Below are 18721 nucleotides of genomic sequence, written 5' to 3'. Positions count from 1 at the left end.
ATTAATTCTGTATTTATGTCAACTTTTCTCCAGTACACATTTCTCTTTAAGGTATCTGCAAGGAACGTTATAAAATAAAATGTAAAATGACATTTATTTTGTTCAGTGGTGGAACAATAATACTTTTCAGTGAAGGGCTGCAATATAATAAATACTATTCATTCAGCTAGAACCCAAGGCTGCTTGGAAGCTTGTCTTGAACAAAAATCAGGTTTGATTCACAAGCAATTTGCACATTTTAGTATCAAGAGAGAAAAGTGATAACTCCTGTACATGAAGTTCAAAGGTTCAAGCTTTGTTTAAAACAAAGGTGCAATATGAAAGCCATGATACAAAAGCAAGGGGACATTTGCTATCTGTTGTACTAAATCATCTTTCTAATTAGTCAAACATACTATCATTTACAGTATATCCAAATGCATAACTTATTCTCACTTACTGACTTTCACCTCCTCCAAATGTAGAAAAGACAGAATAAAATCCCTCATGTTTCTGCTCTCCCCCCTCCAAAAAAAAAAATTATCTTTGCGTGTTGTGTAATTCTCACTTTTATCTGCTATGTGCCAACACAAAACATTATCATTTTTGCAAAAGAAAAGATGAAAAGCTTAATTTCCAATACTGCAGAATGCCACTTCACTCAAGACCTGCAGGAGAATTTCCAGAGGAACATCATTCCAGAGCTGAACACGCTCTTCTCTTCTATAAAAGTAGCAATTTTCTGCTAGTGAAAAGTTCCCTTGTGTTGTGTTTTGTTACAAAGGGTTCACTTTAATCCCAAAGAAAAATATTTTGCAGTTAATAATTGAGGCCATTGTGCTCTTTGAAAAATAGGTGCTAAATATTCTCCAGTTCCTGGTAGCTGCAGTTCTATTGGAAAGCTGGAAGAGGGAACATTATAGTGGCACTACATCAAGACATTTTAGCACACGCTTAAATCAAGCCTGCTACTAACCTTACCAATTGCCATGGGGCTATCAAGATGCTTAATTGCTAACATACATTTAAAGTCTGTCTTAAGTAGTTTTAGAGAAGACAGGACCACGATCGTATTGCAAGTACCTGTATAACATAGGGTACAGAATTCCACCATGATTTCTGCATAAATGTAAGCCTAAGTATCATATCAAGCAGATGTGTAGAGAAGATATGACCATGGAGAGTGTGCAAGGTATCCTAACTGTATATTGTCTCATTTTGATATGTGGCTTACTAAAGATCAAATTTGGCTGAACAACATGTCCTGTTGTTTGAGTAATTTATGTTTTCATTAGTATGAGGTCAAGATCTGGTACTACTTTTGTGAATTTTTCACCTAGGATATGTTTCAAGGTTTTAACACTTTTCTAATTATTACAAAGAAGCAGAACCAGCAGTTTTTTCAAATCCAAATTTTAGTTATTTCTAGCCCATTACTGATTTTTTTTTCTGTTGTTTTCACTGGCCTAGATACAGCTACCTCTTCCATCCATCCTTTTTCAGGAAGATAATTTGATAGATTAATACAAACATCTAAAAAAGTAGCACATTCTAGTCTTTACTCTCTTAAAATATGAATCTACTGATATTCATAGCCATTTTTAAAACTACCAATCATATACAACGAGACTCAAGTGTTGAAGGTCTAATTGTTTGAGAACATGCAAGAAGCAGCCCAGGGAAGGTGTAAAACAACAGTACCAGAATTACATTGAAGTGAAGTAGGTGTAAAATGTGTAAAGCTTTGACTATGTAGACTCATTGCTTCAGATATGTGTCTGAAAAGCTTCAAAAATTAAGGAATATTTTGTTCAGAAAAAAATAGTAAGCTTGTAACAGTTGTTTAGATTTATTTAAAACATCATCCATTATCATACTAAGGAATCCATTGGGAAGTTATCCATCAAAAAACAAATGCATTTGGTAAGGTATATCCAAAATATAGATTCTTAAGGATTGTAATAGTTACAATCAATTCCATTTCAAAATTAGCAATTCCTAATTCAGGAGGGCTGCAAGTGCATAACAATGATGTCCATTTTGATGGCTAAAAGTTATTCAAACATTCAGATCAAGAAGGAATGCTATACCTTATGTGGAATATTTGAAGACTATAGCAAATACAATATAACACAATTCATTAAGAATTTTTTTTTATATTATATAATAAAGATTTGGCTCTCAATTGTGGGTAAATAATCCACAAAAAAAATTAGTTTCAAAGAAATTAAATAATTTTTGGTTTTTCTCTTTTTCCTTTTTTTTTTTTTTTGTTTATTAGGAACAGATATGTAGCAGAAATCAAAGCTACTTAGAAGTCTCTCTGTGCTAGTTAGTAACAGCTAAATATTCTTCTACTACATTATACATAGATGCATTGTTTCACCTATGCTTCTGGTCAAAAATGCAGAAAGTTTCCAATTAAATCTTGGTTGTCAAATCACATATCATAATATAGTTGATAGTATTTACTCCTGAAGTAAATAATTTTATTATGGATATTATTTTTAAAACATTTCATAAAAACACTAGTCAAAGTAACTTCTGAGGAAAAATTCAGCAAGAAAGAAATCAAGAAAGTTGCATTTCTTTAAACACAGGTTGTAGAAAATAGTAAGCAGACCTATAGATTTCTTATTCTTTCTCCAGGAACATTATCCCATTCTCTGGCACTGCAGACTTACCTAGGCTGCCCCAAAATCACTGCTTTAATTATGCTTTATTATGCTGCTACGTACTGACAAAATCTTTGTAATAAAATAATTTTCCATCAAAATACACTGTGCTGTAGTAAGGTAATGAAGAGCTGTAGGACAGGCTTTAAGAGGCACTGTACTTTCATCTGAAAAGTCTCCTGAAATTCTTTGAACGTTTCCAGGGGATTAATGAGGTATTTTGACAACACACAAGAAGCGTCTCATTTTCAAGAAGCCTTATAAGAGGGAACATTCACAGTCTTGGAAATTAAACTGTGTATTTTAAGCCACTAAAAATAACACAATTATTAAAAATTTGGCAGCTCTAAAGAAAAATACCAGCAGATAGGGGGAAACACATGGAACTACTGAAGAGTGTCAAACTTGAGTACACACATTTTACAACATTTCAACATGACTTAAACACCAATTTTAACAACTTAATTGAATGTTTATTATTAAAAGCTATCACAGATGAACTAAAATAAGAACAAGCTAAACTAACCAGAGTGTAACTAAATCGAAAGCACTATTCTTTGTAAATTGGGTGGATTAACTGTGCGTGTGTGCATTACTCTCCTCCAGCACACCCTTATCCCTTCAAGAACTGTTAAGATGTTTTGAGGGTTTCAAAACCTTTGACAATTAGTGGGAGAGAGAGTATTCTTCCCCATTTTTTTTTCTTTTGTGTTTAAAGGCCTGTTAAATTATACAATTAATGTAAATTTAGGAGAACATAAATCTCACAGAGCAAAATTAGTACAAGCAGACCGTTACATCTACCATTTATATATATATTTAAATATTTAAAAATATTTTTAGGGCTTATTCCTGCAAACTATTACTCTCTCAATTTCTTCAATGCATTGCAACATGCATATTAGTGGATAAATAAGGGTTTGTATTTACAAAGCTGTAGTGAAGAAAGCAGAGCTCTCTTAAGCCGCACTTCTGTAAATACCTCAATATTCCTGAAAACACATAATACTTGAGTCCTTCAACATCTACCTTTATTTGATCAAGATTAGCAAGAAGCATGTTGAGGTGTCATTTTGAAAACACCTTATAACCAACTACCTGTAGAAATATTAATCTAGAGTACTTATATGTGCATTTAAGCGAGCTGGTATCTTAGGTAGTTGCAATACTTAATGTACACTTTTTATGACACAAGAGAAGTAAGATCTGCTAATCAGTACCAGGCCACCAGACATTTTAAGTCTAAGTACTCCTACGCAACTTTTTTTTTTTAAATAATAATTGCCTTTAGAGTGCAAGCAGTCGTACATGAAAAGGCTGCTTCCTAAACTCTACTCTTTTCAGTCTGTACCCTCTCACAAGCTAAATATTTTACAGAGGCAGCATCTTTACAACGCTTATGGTTGAACACTTTACTTTCTGTAGTCACGTCTCATTATTTACAAGGTCTCATCCGATACACATATTTTAAAAACTTGTCTTTTCTCATGTCTTTGAACCAACAATGTGGGAGGAGAAAAAAGGCTAACAAGATCTGCCACTTTCTTTAGGAATAGTGATCTATTCATCTTCATAGCTATTCAGTGGTACTTTTAATGTCTGCAGTACATTTACAAGAGAAATTAATACCAAGGTTGGATGGTGGAAAGAGGCAGACTTGTGTGTCACATCCAATCCTCAGTAAGGTTCTAGATGTGTTCAAGGGCAAAAATTCCACCCCAACATATCAGTTTTGTTAATCTTTTTCTTAAGATCTGTTTGCCTGGCTAGGGAAATTATGTGAAAAGTAATAAAAGTTCTAATTCAATTTCTATGTTAAGAGATGGATTTGGAAAAAAAAAAATCAGAAACCATATTCTTTGTGTTTACTAAGAGATATGCACTCCAACATTTAGTGTCATGGAGCTCAAGTTAAAACCAGAAACGGTGAAGATAATTTAGCTGCATGAATGCCTGCTCTTCAGTAAAATGCTGCCAAAATTAAATAGGAATGAAACAGCACTTTGTAGTCATTGGTCGCTCAGCAGGGTTTGCGTAGTTAAAAACCTAAGTGAAAAGGGTGATTGACCTACATTGCTACTAGCTTAGCACAGCTGTACTTTCATATTTTCGCTGCATCCAAGGAAGCTCATTATTTAATACAACTGAGTTACATGTAATTGTCGGTCTTTCGTTTTACACTTTTAGGGGCCAGATATTAATCTCAAATGTGCGGCAGGCATTACCGTGCATCTGGAAATAACTGTGGCTGCCCATTTACACACAAGGCTAAGAGACAGGATTGCACATAGTAACACCTGAAATTAGGAGGCTGCCCAGGGGTAGGAGGACCTCACAAATAATGCAGAAATCAAATGAGCAGATGGAACAGAAAGCAAATCCCTCGGCACCCTAAAGGCAAACACTCTGCTGTTTCCCTTTTGTTTTGTGCAGAAGCAGCCCAGAACACACAACCAAAGCACATTTCACACAACTCATACCTGCGATTTAAATAAGTAATAACATTCCAGTTAACAACCAGTTTGACACGTTAACAGCCCAAGGGCTGTTAACATAACAACTGGTCATTAATGGCAGTAATGACAGATTTCAAAGGGAATATCGTGCTTGTAAATGGACATACTGCCAGTCAGAAGACAGGATAGAGCAGGATAGGCTGATACATTAAGATGTCATGGTACAGCTCTGAAGGGAAAAAAAAAAACCCACTTCTTGCATATTTCACTTGCTGTAAATGTACTTGAAATATTGTCGTAAACCTAAGTTCCTTAAATTAAGTCTTCACTTTCTAACCCAAGAGTGTATAAGAAGGAGACAGAAGCCTGCAGGGGAATTATACTCTGCATATCATTTTCAACAACTGTGTTATTTCTAACATTGAGTCCCTTCTTTACTCAAGTCAGTTTTCATTCTCCTTAACAAAACAGAGTTCATTCCTACTTGTGGCTGCCCTAATACCCTCAGTGTCATACACCACGTCTGAAACCACTAGTGTGACTTACATGAATCAAATTCCAGGATACAGCATCACATCCAAAGCATCTTCCAAATAAATTACCTCATTAGAGATATCTTCCATCCCCCCAGCCACCCACACAAGGAGAAAAATATTTCAGTATAGTAAAATTAACTAATTCTACCAAGGGAGAGAGCTAAAGCAAAAAAAATTCTTAAGTTATGAAGATACATAGTATTTGTAAAAGGCCCACCAAAGCGAGTACCTAAAGGCTCAAATGCAGAACAAGAGCATTCAACAGGGCCAAGGGAGCATTTAGGTTTTTTTGGCAGGCATCTCTAAACGAGAGATGCTGCAAGTATCTTTGCAAACAGACAAAGACAAAATCATACAGTTTGCAAATTTAACCATGAATGTTAAAGAGCCCAAACTAGCTACATTATTACTTCTAGCATCAGTAGAAGGGCTGTCTTATTGGAAGAGATAATGAACACAGAGAGACAAGTTAATAACCAATTTTGCTCTTTATAGGATCGTGCAAGCCACATATCCTCTAGAGGGCACCACATAAATTAATAGGAAGCAAGAAATATTTTACATGTAGCAAAGACTCTCATTATGGTTAAAAAGAAAAAAAAATGCAGGGATAGTTTGAAACTGTAATCAAACTGTAATCCAGTCCTTAATACAAAGTAATTTGTTCTTTAAATTCATATCAAGTAGGTTGCTAAATACAAAAGCTTATTCGACTACAAAGCTAGAGAACATTTAACTAGTTTCTACATTAGCATAAAAAGATCACTTTTATAGGTTCACTGCATAACTAAGTAGATAAGACGCAATGAGGCAAGTGACTATCTGCAATTACCTTAAGTGCATCAGTTTGAAGTTGAGTGTAAATACTAAGTTTAAATCTATGCACTCACAAGGAACACCAAAAAAAGGCTCATGACAAGATAGCTTCATTAAGACTTGATAAACCTGGAGACAAAAATCAGAAACATTTTAAAACTGATTACAGGATTTCTCACGTATACTGGTTTCACTCGTGCAAAATATTGTGAATGAACAAATAACTGAAACACCAGCTTTGAATGTGGTTGTGACAGATAAGAGAACCAATACGGTTTCCTTTCTGTGAATCACTTAGTATGAATTTTAACAATCTGTTAGCAAAATATTTACTCCTGTTAGACCTTCAAAGACCAGAAAGCAATAGCGTGTGTGCACACACATCTGTGCTGGGGAAATACTTTGCTCATATCTCTATTACTAGATCACTCTGGTTTTGATTTTAAACATTTGATTTTAAAACATTACATCTGCTGCACTACACTTGGGAGATTCAGTAAAGAAATTCAAGGTCTCCAGTAAATTCGGAACTCAAATCAAAGAGTCATAGCAGAGTTTTCTCACTCCTGCAGGCACTTGTTGTAGAAGGATTCTTAAAATGGATTTTAAATATTAAGGTGAATGTTACCTTTCCCCCCAGAAGCTGTACCAACCTACAGACACGTGCTTTAAGGTCACAAGTGACTTTTAAGATCACATGCAAGTCCTTCCATTCAAAGTTCCCTGACAGTTTTTAAAAATAATGTTTTGTTACCTCCTTTTTAGGCAGCTTTAACACAATGGCTTTAAGATTAAGATGCTGCACTAAATTCCCAGTACTCTATCTTGTGTTCAATTCCACATTTTAGTGGGAAGGGGGAAGGAGAGCACTTTAATTAACAAGAAGTTCATGCCCACACCTGAAGAACCCTGATCTGCCTTGCAGCCCCAGCTCAACAAATGAACATGTTTGTGAAGGTTTTTGTTCCATTCTAAAAAAAACCATTTTGCAAAGTGGAAAGACAGAGTAGCAAAAGTTGTTAATAACACTTCAGTCTTGATTCCTGTTCTAACCAACTTATGCTGTGTAACTTGGAAACTGATCAGTGACTGTGAATCTCCTATTTGGTACCCATGCTTAAACAGAACTTGTAAGTTAACACATTCAAAGGCAATTTTAATTTTCCCCCAATGTATCACTGACTTGAGTGTCCCTTTAAAAGGAAAAGGCTTCACTACAGGGGCAGAGGAAATATTCCCAGAAGTTCACGCTAGCCTGGAGCGACTAGTCTCATTAGGCCCCCTCTACAGGGAATGAAGGAGAGGTGTTCCTATAGGAAATAGGTGCTCTGAATCACCCCAGAGGAGTCTTTTCTCTGTATTTATTATTGAGAGCCTGGGGAGACTAAACTTCCCAATTAAACTTAGCTCCTGCCAAGCATCCCTATTTATTCATACTAGCCTGGTGCTGCTCATCGGTACTTTGCTATGAGTTATACCTCAAATACTTTTAAGAGTGTAAGGTCCACAAGCAAACAAGAAGGGAGAAAAATCAGGTGAGAATTTACTATTTCTGAGAAACAACAAGAGATTACCCAGTGTCCCATCACATCACCAAGTTAAATGAGGACCAGTGTGAATTTGAGCATATTAACTACCTGGTTATTTAGCATGGGAAAGACAATTGTTCATCTTGGTACAATTTCTAACAGCTAAATGGCAACATTCGTAAGAGCCACAAAAAAATCCACAAACAAAACCCCTTGGCAAACTAAGAGGACAAAAGTGGGTAAGTGAAGACAGGTGAAGCATTCCTTGCTAACAGAGTTCAAACCATGCACTGGAGCTGGGGAAAAACATGTGTGTGGTTTCAGAACTCTACGCCTGACAGCCAGCACGCTGCGAGGAGGAAGAGACCATCAGTTTCCAGGAGTATGGTGCTGTGGGAAACATGGTGAGGGGTTCACTCTATACCTCCTCTGAGACAGGACACCAGCATTAGCATCAGAAAACTGCCAATCATCTTCACAGCCTGAGTTATGTGTGCTTTTGGATTCAGATTTTAGTTTTATCAGTATTTCTTTTCTCATCCTTCACATATAGTTGGTCTTGGCAGCACTCAGGTACTGCTTACGCACTAGTGACTACATAGGAAGGACTGAACAGATTTGCCAGCGAATGTAAGGAGGTAGCCTACCTCAGATAGTCTCTGCGACAAAGGATAAGGTTGGCTTTGGTGTACAAGGTAGAGCCCACCTCCCCCAGGCGACAGTCACAGCAGGCACATTTCAGGCAGTCTTCATGCCAATATTTGTCCAGGGCCTTTAGAAGATAGCGGTCTTTAATCTTACGGTTGCAGCCAGCACAACCTTTCGGCTTGGTGTCTGGCTGGACTGAGAGCATTTGTATACCTGAAACACAACCAGAAAAGAGAAGATTGAAAATAGATATTCTCTAGAGTACAAGTCTCGCCCTTTTGTTCCTCCACCTCGCTGCTACTCCCATATCCAGTTCATTAAAAAGACAATTATTTAAATAGAACAAAATAACCTAGATAGTCCACGGCAAACTGAAAACGAGCTTGAGATGTTTGAAAGCAGAAACTTTCACTACTCTAAGTTCCACAGGTTCTCTTTAACACCTTATTTACCTGGACTCTTTGCTGAAAAGAAACAGGAGTTTAAAAGTTAAATGAAAAATTAAAACAGTTCAGTTGAAAAGTCATCCACTTTCACCCAAAGTATGCAATATTTAGAAACCAAAAATATAAATAAACAGCATATCTAGGACAGCAAACATAGATAAATGCACATACTTACACCTATTTGCAGCACTACCTTTATAAAACGTAAAAGCACTCTATATTATAAAGAAGACTGAAACTATTAGAGACACAGGGGCAGAGTTTCGAGGGGGCTGACATAGACATTTTGGTACTGGCAGGAAGGTATTTTAAGACTTTAAGATTTCGGGATTTGTAAGACACGCAAATGAAGCAATTTGATTTCCAGAAACTTGAGTACCAGCACCTCTACTTACAACCTGCAGTGTAAGGACCTTCTGGAAAAATCTAGTAGTTTTAAAGTAATCTACACAATGTTGGACAGTTGGTAATTTGTCAGCAAGGAAAACAAAAAAGAACCAAAGAAACAAAGCAACCAATCAATAAAAATCTCTGTCCCACTTTCCAATCCCAATTTTAGTAAACATCTAGTTCGGGACAAGAAGTCCAGTAGTGTCCATTAGGTATACACACACCTTCTGATGTAATAGTAGAAAGCATTTAAATAACAATTCAAATGCCTTAACCACTGTTTAAGGGAAGGAACTGGTAAAAGTAGAACATAGTTGAGCAACGGCATGCAGAGCACCACAGCCAGCTTCCAGAGATCCATACAAAAATCAATTGCCCTCAGTTTTACAGTAAATGGGGAGAGAAGGTCACTGCCCCAAAGTGCTTACAAACTGATCTCTGTTGGTTAATCGCATGAACTGCCATTCCGTTACACTCAGGCCAATTCTCTGAAAGTCATTTCTTAGAATAAGCAAAATTATAACCCTGTGAATGCTTTGTGGGCATTAAACAGGCATGAGAGAGGAGGAGAGAATTGGTGCACAGTTCTATCATTAGGTGGTTTCACTGTTTTAAAAATACAGAGACATACAACTTTAAAAAAAAACCAAACTACTATTGATGTGCATCTGAATATTACACTGAGAATTTGTCAAGACTGGGGAATGAATGCTGTTGCCAACATGCAAATTCTATCCCAAAAATCAGGATATGGTTATTATGTAGAGACTGGGAAAGGTCAAACAGAGTCTTGTAACAAAGAAAAGAAAATTCAAGAGCTCCTCATCACGAATGCTCTACTACCTACTGTTAAGAAAGCTTTGCAGTCCCAGCTTCTATCAGCAGATCTCAGTTGGTACTGTAACACACCACTACAGACAGGCAGGCTCAGGGAGCTAGAACATGAAACAGTTCAGGTTTGTGCTTTTGTTTTGTTTTGGGTGTTTTTTTGGTGGTCTTTTGGTTTTTTTTTTTTTTTTTTTTGTGGATTTGTTGTATTGGGGGGGTGGTGTTGTTTTGTTTGTTTTTTTAAAAAGGTCTCATGAGGAAAACATGAAAATGGGCATAATCTTTGAAGCAATGGTACACTGTGCCTTTATGGATAGTAGTACTGGAAAGAGGCTAAATGCTATGCCAGCTGACACAACCCAGTGGAACGCATTGAATTTATGTGGACTGCAGTGACTGTAGAACCCATTAAGTGACCTTCCAGGGATACCTAGCTGAACTTTCAAGTTTCACCTGTGCAGCTGATCACTGAATTAGAAATAGTAATTCTTATTGTGACATTTGAGCACAACAGGCTTTCTCTCCTCTTTAAAATACACTCTATTATGAATTTTGGAGCAATATATTTATCTATTAACCATTCAGTTATATGGGAGACAGTTCTCCTCATGTGCACCCTTAAGCACCACAGCAGTACTGCTGCAGAACACCTAAAGCTCATAATAAAAGTGTAAGGGTTGTATTATTCTATCAGTAAATATAAAGAGTGGCATTGCTGCCTTCCTATTACTCCCCAATCAATGCCACTCTCTTAGCTCCCACATCACTTGCAGACTCGTAAGACCTGTTTCTTATTCACAAGGCAGAGGATGATACCCAGCGACCTGCACAGGGCTCCACAGCAAGTCTGTGGCAGATCTGGGAACAAGCACTCACATCTTGAGCAAACACTGTGAGACAAAGGCTGAGTCTTTACAATAATTTTCAGTGTCAACAGACTCCCCTGAATCCAGGCTATATACAGGAAGCAGCAAACCAACACAGTACAAATAAATGACCAAAAGCAGTGAAAATATGAGAGATTTTTGGTAAAGAACTTATATCAGACAGTAAAAGGAAGTCCTGCTGGAACTCTAATCTTGGTTGAAAAGCATTAATCTGTAAAGTTGTATATCACAGTGGAGTGTAAATATCTGCTAAGTGCCAACAACAGGCTTAACCCCAGCCCCTCTCTTCGGCCATGCAGAGGACAAATACATGAAGTCAGCCACAATTTGTATCAACTTCTTGGAACTCAGTGAAAAGTTCAGCAGCATGAAGGGCTGTTCTAGGACTTTAATCTTTATCTTGAGGGAAATCAGGATAAACTAGGAGCTAATGCAGTTAAAAGCTTTAAAGAAAAAAAATCTTACTGTAAAAATTTTGTCACTTGATAAGGAAGTGGGTTACAGAGAGGATGCTGACAGTCTCTCATCCAGGCTGATCTACTGTCCTGCGCTGTCTGAAGGGAAGAAGATGCCACAGAAACAAGTCTAACCAAGTGAATATTGGAGCAAATGGCAAGAATTAAGCCTTATAATTCGAGGTAGATGCTGCAAATACAAGTTTATTGTATCACAAATAAAACCACAGCTTGCAGAATCTTGTACATATCTCTGCAGTTTTCAAGACATTTGCTATATGAGGAGATATGTTGCTTAGCTCAAACTTTCCTTGTGAAAAGGTACAGATATCCTATGGATGTAGTGTTAGCAGCCCTGCATGTCTATTTTCCCGAGGCTGAGAGAGAAGGTGCTGCTGACATCCCACTGGCAGTATCTTCAGATTAGTGATTCAATCTGCAGTAGCTTTTGGAGAGAAGGAATGCTTTTCTCCTCTGATAGATTTGATCTTTTTGCACCTTACTTGCAATTGAAGCTGCTTCTAAACTTTCATTAAAAAGTTAAAAAAAAAAAATCCCAAAACTACTGGTTTTTTTCAAAGTGTAGAAAGTTTCTAAACAATACAATGCACAAAGCAATGCTCCAGGAACTATTTTACATATCTCCAATTTCTATGCCATGACTTTTTCTTGATATGTCTTGGATTAGATCACTTAATTTTGAAAACAGAACATTTCATTGCTTTTTTCTATATTGTATGAGCCACCTTAATGCAGATCACCTCACAGACCATCTCTCTTCCCTTTAATGTTCCCATAAGATCTCTAATGCAGCTACACTTTTCAGACATGCATTTGTGTATTTTTAGCTCTCTCTTAATTTGGCAATAAGAATACCTGCAGCTTACTTTCAGCCAGCTTTTCACAGGTTGAGGTTTAAGTACTCATTTGTCTCTTGGGGCACAAAAAGACCCTTTCAGAGGCTGACAGCACCTACAAAACCATCCAAACTGCTTGCTGCTGAAATATCAAAGTGCTGCCTGGCTGCCCTCCTCTCCTCCAGCGCCAGGAAATCAGAGCTTATGAAGCACTTCCAAAAAACCATGCAATTCTTTAAGTGCTACACCCAAGCTTAAAAAAAGAAAGAAAGAAAGAAAAAGACTCAAACCCAGCTTTCCCTTCAGTTCTGCAGCCTTACCCATGCTCCGCATCACAGAGCAGATCTGTTCTCAGAACTGGGAAATTTCAGCACCTAGTCTGTCACTGTCAAACAAACCCTTTTTATTTCACCCCAATATGCTTCCAAGGGCTTCCTCTGTCCTTCTGACCATTCTTTCTCTCCCTCCACCCCTAGTCTCCCAAGATACTACATGTAAATTGCCAAGAACAAGACTTCATCACCCTCTACCACCCTTTAGGATCTTGGAAGGGAGAACTTAATAGCCTGATTTTCAGGTCTTTGGATTTTCCTCGGTCTCTCCAAATAAGTTCAATGTAAATGACTCCCATCCCTAGTTATTACTATATTGTAATCATATTGTGATCAAACACTGTCAACTGATTTGTAACTACGATTTCAGGAGAAAGAGGAAAGATTGCTGGAAAAAGCTAAATCAGGCTCCTGGAGGAAGGCTGAAAGACAAAAATCCATTTTACTCCAATCATCACTCTTCTCAAAATCAAAGGGAACAAAGATTTGACATAATGGACTGTATCTTGTTAGTGATGTCGTAGCCTTTGTAAGCAGAATTCGTCCTCCTCTATGGTGCTAAGTGTGACACAAGACTCACAGAACTCAGTTTCTGGTTTGTAGTACAGACTGTCTTTGAAAGTCATGTTAAGGGAGGAAAAGTTGGATATTACTGTGCACTGGATCACTTAAAAAATAAACTTTTAAAAACCACTCCCATCCTCTCCTTTGCAGAGGCATGCACATCGTTCTACCAAGAATAGTAGTATGTACAGCAAGAAGGGGAAAACTTGCCTCTACTTAAAAAAAAAAATAAAATCAGTTTGGAACAAATTAAGTATTGGTGCACTAGTCTTTAAAGGACAGCAAAGTAACAGACAACATGCAGTCAACAAGAGAGTTAGAGATCTAGTAGAAGATAAAAAGAATGCTTTTCTAATGCTTTCCCACTCTGTAGCTTCATCCTGAAAACATTCAGAGCTCCAATTATTTAGGACAATATGTACACAGACTTAAAAAAAGTTAAGGTTTCAGAATCTAAGAACTCGCATGTAGCACATCAGGAGTCGTAACTAGTTTGAGATTGGTATGTAAATTGTTCTGTGGAAAATTCTTATTGCCTCCAAGACCCTGCTATTCTGAGTTATTTGACAGTTTAAGGGAAATCATAATTAAAAAAAAAGAGACATAAATAATAGCCTGTGCAGTGTAGTGCACAGAAATAAGTAGAACCATTTCATTTAAACTCTGGTGAGCTTTTAATTGCCTGGATTGCATTGTGAACCAGCCTAACGGTTGATTGCCTCCATTATGCTCTCTTGTTCTGTGCCATTCATCCGCACAGTCTCAGCTTCTGTAGTTAACACAACAAAGTAACCGCAACTCCATAACACTCAGGGTTTTTTTCATAAAAATAAAAGTAAGGATTTTAGTACTCTGAAAATAGTCTCTTCTGTATACTTTCGAGTTAATTTTCCATTGCATGTAACTAAACTTCACCTCTGACCTCTTCTTTTGCAGACAAATCTGATTTTATTTCTATCTTCTTTTTGATTTTTTTTAATAAAAGAGGTGAGTCGGGAAGGGGTGGAGGAAAGAGGAGGAAAAGAAGAGGTTAGGTAAAAACTAAAAATGGGAATGCAGTCCCACAGCTGGGAGCAGTGATACAGATTAAAAGAATTTGGCCAACATGGTTAGTCGATTGCCAAGAGACACCAAACAAAAGATTTCTCTTCTTTCCCCCTTCTCTTTTTGAAAGCTAGATTGGGCCTAAAAGCTTGTTTCTCTCTGTTCACTGGCCCAGAGCATCCCTGCAGGCTGCAGCCCCCTAAGGGACAACACAGCAAATAGACGTACCCAGATCTCAGGGCCAGGAGCTGCTTAGCTGTGTTCTTACCCTTGTCGTGTGGTCCCCTCCCCACCTCTCTCCCCCTAGCCCCCCCCCCACACTCCCTCCCTCCTTTTTTAGAGCAGTGGTGCTGGGAACCAATTTGATTCCCTTTTTCTCCAATGCAGCTGCAAGGCTCAGAGATACTGACATTTTTCCACTCTTATCAGTTTAATTACAGTTACCATGGCAGCAAAGTGCTAGTGCTTGGCAAAGGCCAACAAGAGATTTGCAAGACTGAGTTCAATTTTGATGCAGCTCACATGCAAAATAAAAAAATAAATAAGAAACATACACTCTACAACAAAGAACCCCTTTTGGAGTTGGACGCTCAAGCCTTTTGTGCTAATTCCTTGTCAAGCATCACAGGGCCGGGGAGTCGGGGAGAAGAAGGGGAGAGGGAGGTGTCGGGAAAAGCGTGCAGCGATATTTGTTGCACCTAGCAAGATTAATTGGTTTAAACAGCGGTCCTAGGAAGCGGTGTTTTGGGTCTCTTTCAGAGCACACGCCGACACAGGCGCTCGCTACGGCAACGCGTTCAGGAGCGAAGAGGACGGAGGAGCACCGGCGCTGCCTCCCCCCGGGTACCCCCCTCCCAGCTCTACCTCACAGCGCGTCGCTCCCGCTCGCAGCGCGCTGGAAGCAGGAGACTGACACCTTACCAAAACTTTTCTCCTTTTTCTGCATGAGTTGATTTACGGGCGCCTGGAGAGCTCCTTCTCATTGAAGCACCAAATCCCGGCAAAAGTAGCAAATGCTTCCCCGGCTCGGGTCAAGTGAGCGGGGAGCGCGACGCGCCGCAGCCCGGCGGGCGCGGGGAAGGGGGCGGGCGGGGGTGGCGGAGGGGGAAGGATCGGGGAAGGGGGGGATCGGCAGAGCCCGAGCTGCCGGCCACGCACGGAGATGGCGAGCGACAAAGCCACATGCTCCCCTAACTCTGCCCGTAAGCCTATAATCCCAGCGGTCTCTTAGCTTTGTTGTAACAAATGGGTTTGATTAAACTGTCACATGCGGCGTTAGCATACCACATCGTGCTCGGTGTGGAGGGAGAGAAAAAACGCGGGGGGGGGGGGGGGTAGAGGTGTTGGAAAAAAGGGGGGGGGGGGGAAGAAAAAAAGTACTATTTCTTAACGCCATCCTCGCTGCCCTTCTCTGCCACCAGTCCGAGAGAGGCGGGGAGAGCCCGGACCCCGGTGCGCCCAGCGCGTCCCTGCCGCCTCCGGCCCCCCCGGGGCTCCCCGCCCCAGCAGCAGCCGTGCTCCTGCCTCCGCTCAGCCCAAAGGGTTAACCCTGCACCGAACCAGTTGCAAATTAAACTGCTGTACAGGGAGGCTTGTGGATTAAAGCCGGGGAGTGGGAAATTAACCGACTCCCTTGATAATTGAGAGCACATTTCGAGAAGCTCTGGAAGAAGCAAGAATAATAATAACAATAATAACGGGGTGGGGGGGTGGTGGTGGTGGTGTTTGCTGCAATTCATTGTTAACTTTGACTGCTATTTCTCGAGACATACAGTTGGATGGGTTTCACTCAGCATCCTCCGCTCGCATGTATTTCATGTCTCATCATAAAAATAATGAAGCCTCACATGATTTAAACAAAACAGTCTCAGCAGAGATGCAGCTTGAGTGAAAGTTGCAGTGCAGAGACGAGCGTGTGTGTATTGCAGCCCCAGCTTATGACTCAGAGAGAGAGAGGGAGAGAGCGAGAGTGATGCAGACACACATACACAAATGACCCAAAGCTTATGTACACAGTTGCCTCACTTACCTTCTCAATTAAGCGATACAGGGGAGGCAGTTCAATAAGCACAGTGGCTGCTTTGTAGCTCTTCTCCTTGGAAAAGGTCAAAAAGAAGCATTGTTTGGGGAAAAAAAATAAAGAGGGGGTGGGAGAGATGGGGAGGGAGATCGCTATTCTTTAAGTTTAAAATAATGAGGTCCTCAAGGATCCGCCAAGTAATTGTGTTGACCGCATCCGAGCTACAGGTGTCCTCCTTTTAGTGTCTTGCAGTCCAAGGCTGTCTGTCTCCGTCCTGGCTGAAGACAACTTACCTAAAGCAGCGTGTGAGGAGCCGAGTTGAATGAAGTCAGGGCTTTATCAGCTGCAAAATGCAATCCCTTACCAGCCAGACATAATACAGCAAAAGAAAAGGTCACTCAGTTATTACTGAGCCAGCAGAGTCTAGGCAGCTCTTGTGGAAGACCACAGAGAAGCAGCTCTCTTCCGATTTAAGGCTATTTACCTCTCTCCCCCTCCACCCACCCTTTCTCTCCCCCCTCCCAACTCCCCCTTTCTCTCTCCCTCTCCCTTTCTCTCTCGTTCTGCAGCTCGCTCAAGTACAGCCGCCCTCGGAAAGTGCAAAGCAGCCAGGAGACAGATTGGGCTTTGTTGGTAATTTCCCATGGTGAAAATTTACAAGCCTGCAAGTGCAGTCAGCAAAACCACATGCATATGCTAGACACAAACACCAGGGACACACACACACGCACACACAAGTGACCTCTACTGAAGCGGCTCAGGATCACCTTCCCAGAGACAGAAACAGATCCGAGGAAACAGGGAAGCGTTCCCCCTCTCCCCCCCACCCCATCACTCCTCCCCAAATACTTTGCTTAAACAAAACAATAAGTTGCCTACGCAAAAGGAAAAAAAAAAAGATAAAAAATAGCAAGATACATATCTCTCTATTAATGAGTAATGAGAAAAAAATCCCTGAAGGTGAAAACGCTGCCTCTCTCCGTGCTAGACCTGGGCGGCTCAGTAAGGAGTGGAAACTCCAGTGTGAAAGTTTCCCGCTGCCCGGCGCGGCCCCTGTCTGCCCCGCCGCCACCGGCCCCGGGCCCGCGAGGCACCGCTTGCCACATGCCACCACCTTCCCTGCACTTTTCCAGCTGAATGTTGAAGGAACACAAGCCCTTTTCCCCGCTACAGGATCCTCGTCCCAGGAGCTGAAGACAGATCCTTATCCACTACCTAGTGTTGGAGGGGGAAAAAAAACCCAACCCAAACGAGACACGGTTGTATTGAAAACCCTTGACCAAGAGACAGACAGACACGCAAACACAGAGATAACATGCTTTGATATTCGGTCATGCTCACAGATGATTGTTTCTCCCTGTTTTATAATAAAGATGTTGAGCCTAGCCTACTGTAAATAAAGTTTAAAAAATCCAAAGCATCTTCCTCTAAAAGCCATCTGCAGTTGGAGAAAGACCAGATTAAGAATTTGTGAATAGTTTTCAGACTTCAAAGTGAATATCTGTTGTCTGCTATTAGAAGCACCACACTAGATTTCCACAAAGCTTTGAAAGATGTCAGCTTACAATATACCCTAAATTTGAATGACACTCATATTATAGAAGTCTTTCAAGACCCAAGAAAGATTTAAAAGCATTGAAGTGCTCTGCCATCTACACCCCTCCCTCATATAATCCAGCAGTTCTAATAAAAATCAAAGCAACCTCAGAAATGCATATGTTTAGGACAGGTTCTCCCCTCCCTTCCCCCATCCCCCTACCCCTCTTAAAGTAAGCTGCTTTTTTTTTTTTTTTTTTTCCTTTTCTTTTAGATAGAGGTATACAGAGGTTCCTGGAACAAGCATAGTGTGCAATGAGCAATTTCTGAATCTCTTGCCCCCTCTCCCTCTAAGTAGTAAAAAAACTCAGCCACAACCAACCTGAGCAAGAACCCGAAAAGCACAGTCAGAGGCAGCAGACTAAGAGAGACCCTTTCTGCTGATTTGATCTGCACATAGAGAAAAGCAAAACTTGACAGAAACCTGCTTCTCCCCTGCATGCACCCATACGCTCAGAAGAGCCTCACTTCCCTCTGTTTATAGACTACCTCTGCCACAAGCACTCTGAAAATACAGCAGTGTGAGTGCGTGTGTGCCTCTCTCCACCAATGCACTCAGAGAAGGAGAAGAAAAGAGGGAGGGAGAAGTTATGTGTGGGGAAAGGGAGAAATAAAATCAAAACAAATGGTACAGCTAATGAGGACAATTAAATTAATTATGTT

At 39.9% G+C, this 18721-nt stretch overlaps 1 protein-coding gene across 1 annotated transcript in view; it reads right to left on the bottom strand.

Annotated features, from left to right (window-relative positions):
• The window catches only part of LMO3 (LIM domain only 3), a 54550-nt gene extending 39162 nt beyond the window's left edge, over positions 1-15388 (bottom strand). Inside the window, exons 1-2 of the mRNA XM_010210865.2 lie at positions 15364-15388; positions 8639-8852 (exon numbers count right to left, since the gene is read on the bottom strand). Of these exons, the coding sequence (XP_010209167.1) occupies positions 8639-8852; positions 15364-15388 (239 nt within the window). The remainder of the gene's footprint in view (positions 1-8638; positions 8853-15363) is intronic.
• Positions 15389-18721: the final 3333 nt, after the last annotated feature.

Source organism: Colius striatus, chromosome 1 (assembly GCF_028858725.1).
Source record: "Colius striatus isolate bColStr4 chromosome 1, bColStr4.1.hap1, whole genome shotgun sequence".
Classification (NCBI taxonomy): domain Eukaryota; kingdom Metazoa; phylum Chordata; class Aves; order Coliiformes; family Coliidae; genus Colius; species Colius striatus.
This window is presented reverse-complemented; position numbering and strand designations above follow the sequence as displayed.